The sequence below is a fragment of the Papaver somniferum genome, chromosome 4 (assembly GCF_003573695.1).
Source record: "Papaver somniferum cultivar HN1 chromosome 4, ASM357369v1, whole genome shotgun sequence".
Taxonomy (NCBI): Eukaryota; Viridiplantae; Streptophyta; class Magnoliopsida; order Ranunculales; family Papaveraceae; genus Papaver; species Papaver somniferum.
This window is the reverse complement of record NC_039361.1, coordinates 11,657,003-11,666,144: the sequence shown is the minus strand read 5'-3', so window position 1 is coordinate 11,666,144 and position 9,142 is coordinate 11,657,003. Positions and strand designations below refer to the sequence as shown.

The 9,142-nt window shown below is 37.2% G+C and overlaps 1 protein-coding gene and 1 non-coding gene across 2 annotated transcripts; one reads left to right on the top strand and one right to left on the bottom strand.

The window, feature by feature from the left end:
• Positions 1-5,279: 5,279 nt before the first annotated feature.
• Positions 5,280-5,351, top strand: TRNAW-CCA. Its single transcript has one exon. It is a non-coding gene; the product is annotated as a tRNA-Trp (tRNA).
• A 421-nt stretch (positions 5,352-5,772) lies between these two features.
• LOC113273532 lies at positions 5,773-8,434 on the bottom strand. Its single transcript, XM_026523220.1, has 4 exons — positions 8,316-8,434; positions 8,126-8,214; positions 7,943-8,024; positions 5,773-6,598 (listed from the first exon to the last, which is right to left on the bottom strand). The coding sequence occupies exons 1-4, from the start codon at positions 8,406-8,408 to the stop codon at positions 6,143-6,145; spliced, it is 720 nt and encodes a 239-aa protein (XP_026379005.1). The 5' UTR covers positions 8,409-8,434; the 3' UTR covers positions 5,773-6,142.
• Positions 8,435-9,142: the final 708 nt, after the last annotated feature.

The window sequence follows — 9,142 nt, the reverse complement described above, 5'->3', positions numbered from 1 at the left end:
CTCGATCAAACACTTCTCCAATATTCTTCCAATATGTTCACCTCCATGACTAGTGATTAAACAAAAACATATGATTCTTTTGTGTAATTTCCAGTGGTCATCGATAAAGTGGGCAGTAACTACCATGTAGTTGTAGTTCTGAATGGACGTCCAAGTATCTGTTGTGAGACAAACTCTAACCTTGTTCACCTTGAAATAGTTCACCAACTTGGCCTTTTCAGTCACAAACAACCTGCATATATCACGATAGAAGGTCATCCGAGATGGAAGTTTGAACCTCGGCTCAAGATACCTACAAAATGCTATGAACCCTTCACCATCAACCATTCGGAAAGATTGTTCATCTGTGATTATGAAATTTATCAAGGCTCTCCTACATGATTCTTGACAAAACGTAGCCCCAACCATACGTTGCTGATCTCCCAGATTGCTAGGCTGTGCAGATTCTACTGTATCCAAATACTTCCGACACTTAGTCAAATGCCAGTTCAAATTAGATGTTCCATAATCCTTACCACCAGCCTTATATTTACCAGCTTCACAGTAGTTACACTTCCCCCATGTAATACCAGCTTCATCAACACTCCTTTCGAAATGATCCCATACCCAAGATGTTCTCTTCCGCTTCATACTTTCTCTGGCCTCAGGTTGAGAAGATGGTGGAGGTGGAGGTGGCGGAGATGCAACCACACTGGCCCTTCGTTTCACAGATTGAGATGCAGCTTGAGACGGAATAGGAGGTCTCGTTGACATCACTTCTGTAATCTCAACCATGTTTCCTCACACTAAGCCTGCACAAACTAAACCATGTTTAGTGACTTTTCCTGACGATCTCAACTAAGTCGGATTTGTTGGACTGCTTTGTCCTCACAACTAAGAGTCATAGTCTAAGACATGAAAATTTAAGGATACACAGCTATGAGCTTATAAAACAGATCCTCCGCAGTAAGGTCACACTCAATATTATGACGAGATGAAGAACAAGTAAACATATAACTTACTTCTGTAGTTTGAAACCGAATATTAGGACGAGCTTCTAGTGTGTGCCTCAAGCTATTTCTGAAAAATAGACATAAATTTTAGTAGGTAGTTCACATATTAAAAAGCTAACAAATTCTTAATATTGATCCTGGAGTCCAATGGTTTACATTGTTTGCTTAATATTTAGAAAACTTCGGGTGGGAGGCCAACTGAAGCTAAGTGGACTGTTACAGCATCATATGCACCAACAATTCTAAACTGGCTTGCAAGAGCTGCAAGCACCAGTTTTGGGCATTATGTCTCTGCAAGCAATGGTATGAATGCGTATAGAGTGCAAAAATAATCTGTTGTCCATGTTGCATCATTTTCACCCCATGTTTCTCACAATTAAATCTAAACGAATCAATTTCGTATGAATGCGTATAGAGTGCAAAAATATAGACTGGCTCTCCAATTTAAGCAATGAGTAATGAGTTGTATATAAGCAAGGGAACAAGATCTCAACTAAGGCATAGCAAAACAGTTTATGTTCAACTATACATCAATTTTGTTGATTCCTAAAATTCCATCCAAAAATAGTAACACTATTAGAAAAATCAAATGTAAATTAACTATTCAGTAATAACACACATTTTACTTGAAACTGATCAACCACTAATGCCAATTAGTAATCGATGAAAAAACGTTCCACTTAAAAAGCTAAAATAGAGAACAAAGAGAGATGGCATGGATCATGGACTGTGTGCTCACATACTTGTATTAGCTAGTGATGAATTGGACCCCAAGACTACATAAATCAATGGAAGAAGAATTAAGAAAACAGCCGCACTCGTCAATACACCAACTCTCCACTGATAATCCTTGTTTAGATTACCCATAGTCAAAACAATTACAAACTACAGACGACTGAAAATCAGATATATGTTAACGATAAATCTTTCCTCATACTCCTTATATAAGTTAAGCTCAAAAGTTATTCAGAGAGGAACAATCCAAGCAAATACAAACACACTGACTGATTCCAAATACAAATATGTAAATTTTCTTTCAATCTAAGTAGCTTAACTTCCTAACAACAAAATGAGCAACCCCACATAAAAATTACTTCAACTACACAAAACCCTCCTAGTATTTGGGTAAAAAAATGGAAAAGGAAATCTGGGTTTAGTGAATTTTCACCCGAATAGTTTGGATTTCAAATCAGGAATTAATTGAGGAGGAGGAGGAGGAAGAACCACTTATTAAACCCTTCATTAGCTTTGCACACTCAGATTCCTCGTATTCTGCAACAAATTCATATCAAACAATGAACATCAATAATCTCAATTAAGATTAGCTATGATTGAAACTATGTCTAATCAATCATATATTGGAACCGTCCTAATCAATTAATATTACCTAATATCGTATCCTGCAACATGCATGAAATCGTAAAACCCTATGATTTTTCAATCAATTTAACACACAAAAATTTTTTTGAAACAAAATCAACTTTGAAGTTAGATCTTACCTTGAATCAACCGATTAAAGGGTTCTAAACGAGATCCGTTAACAACTTTGAATTTGATATGTAACTTGAGAGGTGTGAGAGGTACTGGTAAATCAGATAAAAAAGGGTTTTATGCTTCTGCGTTATGGCTTCACAAGAATCATCCTAAAACCCTAGCTATTAATCTCAAAGCCATGGCTAATTTCGGGTACTTCAAAAATTTATCTGAGAATTATTGAAGAAATGGTTGAAGGAGAAAACGATGTGGAAGAAAACGAGAACTGTTTACTTCTGTGTTACTGATTTAGATAGATTTGACAAAAGAAATGGAATTCACATTTTACCCCTTGTTTGTTTTAAAATAACGGATCAATGGGCACGAGACAAAAGAAAAGACAGTGATTATTTTGTCTTTTACATATATGAGGCGGGTAAGCGAGTAGGGTAGGATAATCTAGGGTTTTATCCGGCACCCTACCCATTTGACGGCAGATAAAATAATATTTATCCGTCACCCTACCCGTCAATAGCAGGTAGAATAGGATACGGATAAAAATTCTGACGGATAGGATAGGATGGCAGGTAAGTGTAGGATATGTGCACCCCTAATACCGACTTCTTCTTCTTCTCATTTACGCTGCTTCCGTGTTCAAAACTGTTACTTGTCAATTAGCACTACGCGCGAGATCTTTGTTAATCCAATGCCCTCTAATCGGTAAGTTGCTTCTAGGTTTCTTAATTTATTTGAAATAATTTGAGCCCTAATTTTGGTCTTGATTCAAGTAAAGTATGGGTATAAAGAGTGTAGTTTTCCGATAGAATTATTAATTTTATTTATTTTATCACCCGTAGCATGCCAAGATGGGAAGTGTTCTTGTTATGTTCACCGCATTTTTTTTTTTTTTAAAAATTCAAGTTTGATAAAGTTGATAGGGTCTCCGATTGGGTGCAGCTTCATTGTTGTATCACCTGGTAAATTCCCATTGTGTTCTATTATTGCACTCTAATTTAAGATGAGAATTTGTAGTATTGCTAAGATTCTAGAGTTAATGGGGGGCGTTGTTCTCATCATTTTGTTCCTTTTAATTTTGTTTTCTTTGGTCAGATTAATTGCTTTTAAGACTTGGGTTATATCATATCATTCTAGTTAAACTACTCCCAAAACTGCAACCAAATTGAAGAACATTCCGCCGGCGGATCAGTTTCTTGGACCGACTGATTTACACCATGTTTGTTTACTCCTGACTCATCTGAGTCGTCTGGATCTGAATCATCTGGATCTGAGTGAAATCACCTAACTCATCTGGATCTGAGTCGATATGTTTGTTTTGAGTCAGATCTGACTCATCTCATCTGACTCGGAAATAAGTGAGTCAGTGGTTTGGTCCCATGAGTCAGGGATATTTTGTTACCTGACTCAAATGAGTCCGAGTCAGGGGTTATGTCTGAGTCAGAGATCGAGTCAGATCTGACTCAAAATGGAAAACAAACGGTCTGACTGCTGACTCGGTCCGAGTCAGGAGTTGACTCAGATTCAGACGCCGAGTCAGCTGCAAACAAACAAGTTCTTAGTGTCCAGCTTGGTTGCAGTGTAATATCTTCCATTTCCCCATGATCACTTTGTGTTCTTTTAATGTCTGGTGCCTTGACTGGCATTGGTTTTCTTTTCTCCCGATCCATCATAAGAGAAAGCTCCCCCATGTCAGAGGATACAAAAATATCTAATTCTGCGTATAATTTTAAGTGCGTGCTTAGCCATAAACGGTTAGCAATCTTGTTGTAAATGGGATGACTAGAAATGAATTAAATAGCAAGGGATAGTGCAAATTGAAGCAGTGACTCAAAAAGTGGTGACACCATACCATGAATCATGGAGGGATATGAAATGAATACCTAAGAATTTGATGATACAGTATGTCTCATTTTTGCGGTTTCTAGTACACATACAAAAGGTGATGTGGTGTTTGTTCTGCTCATCGCATTTCTGTTTTTCTTTCAAGTCCGATCAAATGTTTCTGAATTGATGTTTGAAGTTTGAATTTCTATGTAGGTATATATGCATGAACAAGTTGTTTTTGTATATTGAATCATCTATTCATATGGTTCGGTTTTCGTTGCTATAGGAGCTAACAAAGTTGAAGATGTGAGCAAGGAGGTCCATTTACTTTGATCAGGTGTCTGTGAGAAGCCCAAAAGCTTGTGATTTGGACTTGAAGAAAACAGAACAGGCAGCGACACATCAACCAGTACCAGGTCAAAGGTAAGTTCTCTGTCCTCATCCAGTCATCCTCGTTTTGCTGTTAGGACACTGTACATTGTTGATAGTTTTGAAAGACTGCCGCTGCACTTTGAGAGGCTGGGCAATAGAATTATATACTTTGTTCTTTGATATTGATTATTTGATTGTGCTTCTCTCTGTGATATATATTTTGCACCAGCAGTTTTTTTTATTCCTAATTCGTTGGATGATCAGGTTAGCTTTCATAGAATCGTACAATTTTTATTAGAGAATTGACATAGAACATTAGCATGTTCAGGTGGAGTTTCTGTTTTTCTTGTGAAAGGGATGGATTGTTTATTGTGCATAAGCAGTACCAAACTTACAAGTAAATGTATGAACAACTAGTAATTGGCTTCTCTTGCTCTGTGCCACTAATTCCAAACTTGCCAGTGCTAAAACTATGAATGCTTCAAGAGGCATTAATGGCTCAACTGGTACTAAGGTCAGGTAAGAATTAGCAGTTAAAGTTTGCTGAGTTATTAGTTATTAATTAGCAGTTAAAGGTCAGGTAAGATGTGTTTCCAATATGAATCTGTGGCACAATGGTAGTGCGTCTGACTCCAAGTCAGAAGGTTGCGTGTTCGATTCACGTCAGATTCTCTATACTGACATAGAACTTATGGTTCGTGCTTAGTATGTTACTAAAATACTTGAATGAATCCTCTACTTTCTCGCCCAAAACCTTTGACGGCATATTCAGTATCATGTTCCTTCTCTCCGTCATTAGTATCAAATTGCATTCCACGGTGTGGTATATTTATATTGTAGAATTGCTATTTGAAGGGCAAGTATTACTAGCATCATTTTTTTTTTCATCAAAAGGCATTTTCATCATCGATTCTATCATCATCTTTTTCGCTTGTCAACTCATTCTTGGTTAACTAGTCCTGAATACAAATGAAGATCTTTAATTAGACAAACCGTTCTTGGTAATCTATGCGTCAAAACTGATTGCCCTGTGATGGAAGGTTAGACAATTTTATCTAATCTATGCGTGAAAACCATGAGTCCCATGATCCAAACCCTTTACTTTTATACGGTAACAACAGATGTGGGAAATCAATGACTCAGTACATGTAGTTTAGATAGGCAGCGAGCTACTTGGCATGCATATTCACATAGTATACTACAAGTAGTGACTTAACCTCAGACCTGGCTAGTGAGCAGCTCTTTTCTACAGAAACATCAAAACCCGTCGATTTCTCCTCCAATCTCTTTATTACCCAACACAATAATGCTTAGTTCACCAACTTTAGCTAAAACATGACCAAGATCAAGAAGACATACAACTTAACAACAGATTCAAAGAAGCTCACTAGTGAAGTCTAGTTTCCTATCCCTATTCAAATAGATCCCGTTGTCAGTGCTTCCTAAGTGCCTATCTTCTAGAATCAAGTTGACTGCGAAGGTTTATCAGGTTCTGTGTCTCCACAATGAGAATAATAGTACCAAATTGCCCCAGCAATTAAGAGGATGACTGAGAAGATGGCTTGCCATGGCCTTGCTCGATTTGGTAGAATTGCTGGATCGCGTGGGGGAGTGGCAGAAGCGTCTGGGTTTGGCACTCTGAAGATGTTGCTGTAGATGTTGTCGATGGTACTGCTGCTGAGAGATTCTATATCATCAAGTTCCGTGCTTCCATTTTGGTTTCCTGCTGTTTGAGATGCTGCACGGTGCGAGCAGTAGTACCAGACTACCCAAGTAACGACGAGGAAGAATGCGAAAATGGCGAAACCTATCAAGATCCATCCCCACAGTGGCATATGCCATGACTTTGACTGGTTAGGTAGTGCTGGTGGATCGATCTTCTCGTCTGGGATGGGATAAGCGGCTGCAACTGGGCCATTCTGCAAGAAAATAAAAAAAATAAGAGTCGGCACAAAACTGAAGCATCATGGACTGACTGAGTAAGCAAACAAGAAAATGAAGAGATAAGGGGTCATTATCATCCAAATCAGGATTCCTAGAAGTGCTGAAGACAATCTGGTACGGACACCTACAAATAATGGGATTTTTACTGTTAAATCCACTTATAACAAGTTGGTGTAAATCAAATACAGCTCACAAACTCAGATGGGGGTTGAAGATAGAATCTGGAAAGCTTTATGGAGACTGAAAACTGCTGCGAAGATAAAATTATTCTTATGGAAATGTACTACAGATAATGGCCCATCCAGTGAAAGAATTTTGAGACATATTGGAGGACAAGTCAGCCAGTGTTCTCTATGCCTGCAAGAATGGGAGACAACTGACCACCTCTTTCTTCATTGTTCTATTACTAAGGCTGTTCTTACTTCAGTTCAAGGGGGAATTAACTCTCTCCAAAATCAGAACAAGACACAGTAATGTAATTGTCAGTTGGTTTGATGCTCAAAACACAGTTAGCGAAGACTGGATCCATCACATCTCATGTGCTGTTTGGGAGGTGCGGAAGGAAAGACGCAGAGTGGTGTTTGAAGGAATTAAACCTAATCGCCTTACTACAATAAGAAGAGCTCGGAACCTTCTAAATATGGTGAAAAGCAGGAACAATATCCCTGGTGTAGCGACTTCCAGCAATACTATGGACAGAAACAACAAATGGACACCACCCGAAGCACTATAAATTGTGATGCCTCTTATAAATTGTTAGTTAAAGATTGTGGCATAACTATCAATGGAGTCGATACTTGCATCAGTTGGGAGAATTTACCAATTATTGAAGACATTAAATTTTATCTTACAAAAACTAAGGCCTGGAAAGTTGGGCATGTAATAAGAGAATGCAATGAGTCTGCAGACTTGTTGGCTAAACATTCTAGGAAGTTTCAAGTTTCTGAAACTTGGCAGGAGAACGCTCCTGATTTCTTCGGTTTTCAGTTAGATGAAGATAGGGGACATATTCCTCCTAACTCTATCTCTTAATTCAATAAATTTCTGTTGCATCAAAAAAAAAAAAAAAAAAGAAGAAAAGAGTAAGCAAACAAGATGAAAGTTCCCGGCATCTTCTTTTCGAATGTCATTTCAAGGTAAAAATAGGGTTTTACTTTCAAATGTTCAGAGTATGGCACAGATGTTATCTTAGGGGACAAATACCCAGCAGTTGAACCAGAACATGACATGGAGCCTTACCAGTCTATACAAATGCTTAGTGAATGATGGTAACAAGAAGATTAACAAGGCAAACTTTAAGAACATTATCTTGCACTTACAGTGAGAGAAACTGTCATTGATAAGGTTCCACCACCACCATCATCAGGTGTACTTGATTTCGCCATTTCAGCCTCCAGTTTCCTTCAAAAAAAGAAAAAACACAAAAAAGATCAATCCCATTAATTCTCTATCTATCTATTGATTTCCTCTGTTTCATTCAAATTTTGGATTTAATTACAAACCTGACTAATTGCTTCCCTAATCTTCTTATTCTAACTTCATTATTTGGATTTTTTCTTGATAAGTGCACATGATTTCCAATTTCAGTCTCCTGTAACACCAAAATCATAGCCATTCAACATATACATCTACCTAAATTTCCAACTGCATAAAAAGAAGAAGAAGAAGAAGAAGTAGAACTAAAAATCAGACCTTAATAGCATAGGCATCAACCAGAACACTGTTAGCTAACAAGAAGAAGAATGGAACCATTAACAAAAAATGAAACTTCTTTTGTTTCTCCATTGCGAATATGATCAAATTGTTGCAGATGCAGAACTTTAAATTATGGGAGGTGAGCAAAAACAAAAAGTAGATGCAGAACTTAAATTGTTGTAAGTCATTATCAGATAACAATAATTCCCACAACACTTTCTGTTTCATCTACTACTAACTCTTCTGGAAATGAAATTGTTGTAAGTCATTACTTTAAATTGTTGTAAGTCAAAAAATGAAGCTTCTTTCTGTTGTAAGTCATTATCAGATAACAATAATGCCCACAACAAAATACCAATTACAGAAATGAAACCCTTCCACTTATTCACATAGTTAATCAGAACTAAGAACTATAAGCCCTCCGTTTCAGGAAAAGAAAGACTCTAAACTTTTTCAATTTAGGCCTATTTTTAAGCAAAATGAAAAAGTGAGTGGAAGTATAGATTTTCCTGAAGTGGAGGTAGTATTGGTTAGGTACTAAACCACAGAGTTAATTAAACATATGTGACCCATTCAATCCCCATTCAGTAATCAATTAAGAATCCTAATTTCTATGCTGATGAAACCAAATTCTGAAAAAAATAAATATGAATTACCTAATTTTGAAGAGTAAACCCCTTTTTAGCCATAGATAGATCCAACGATGATGAGCTCTTGTTATTTTTCATCATCTTCTTCATCATTTTCACTCCAATCTTGTTATTCATAATTTTTCACTTCAATCTTGTTCTTCATCTTTGCTGTGACATAACTACAAACAGTTG

Coding starts and splice junctions, on each gene's coding strand:
- LOC113273532 (XM_026523220.1), bottom strand. CDS start 8,408: ATGGAGAAACAAAAGAAGTTTCATTTTTTGTTAATGGTTCCATTCTTC. Junction 8,215..8,315: donor TTGATGCCTATGCTATTAAG/GTCTGATTTTTA, acceptor TTGGTGTTACAG/GAGACTGAAATTGGAAATCA. Junction 6,599..7,942: donor CAATGACAGTTTCTCTCACT/GTAAGTGCAAGA, acceptor ATTTTCTTGCAG/AATGGCCCAGTTGCAGCCGC.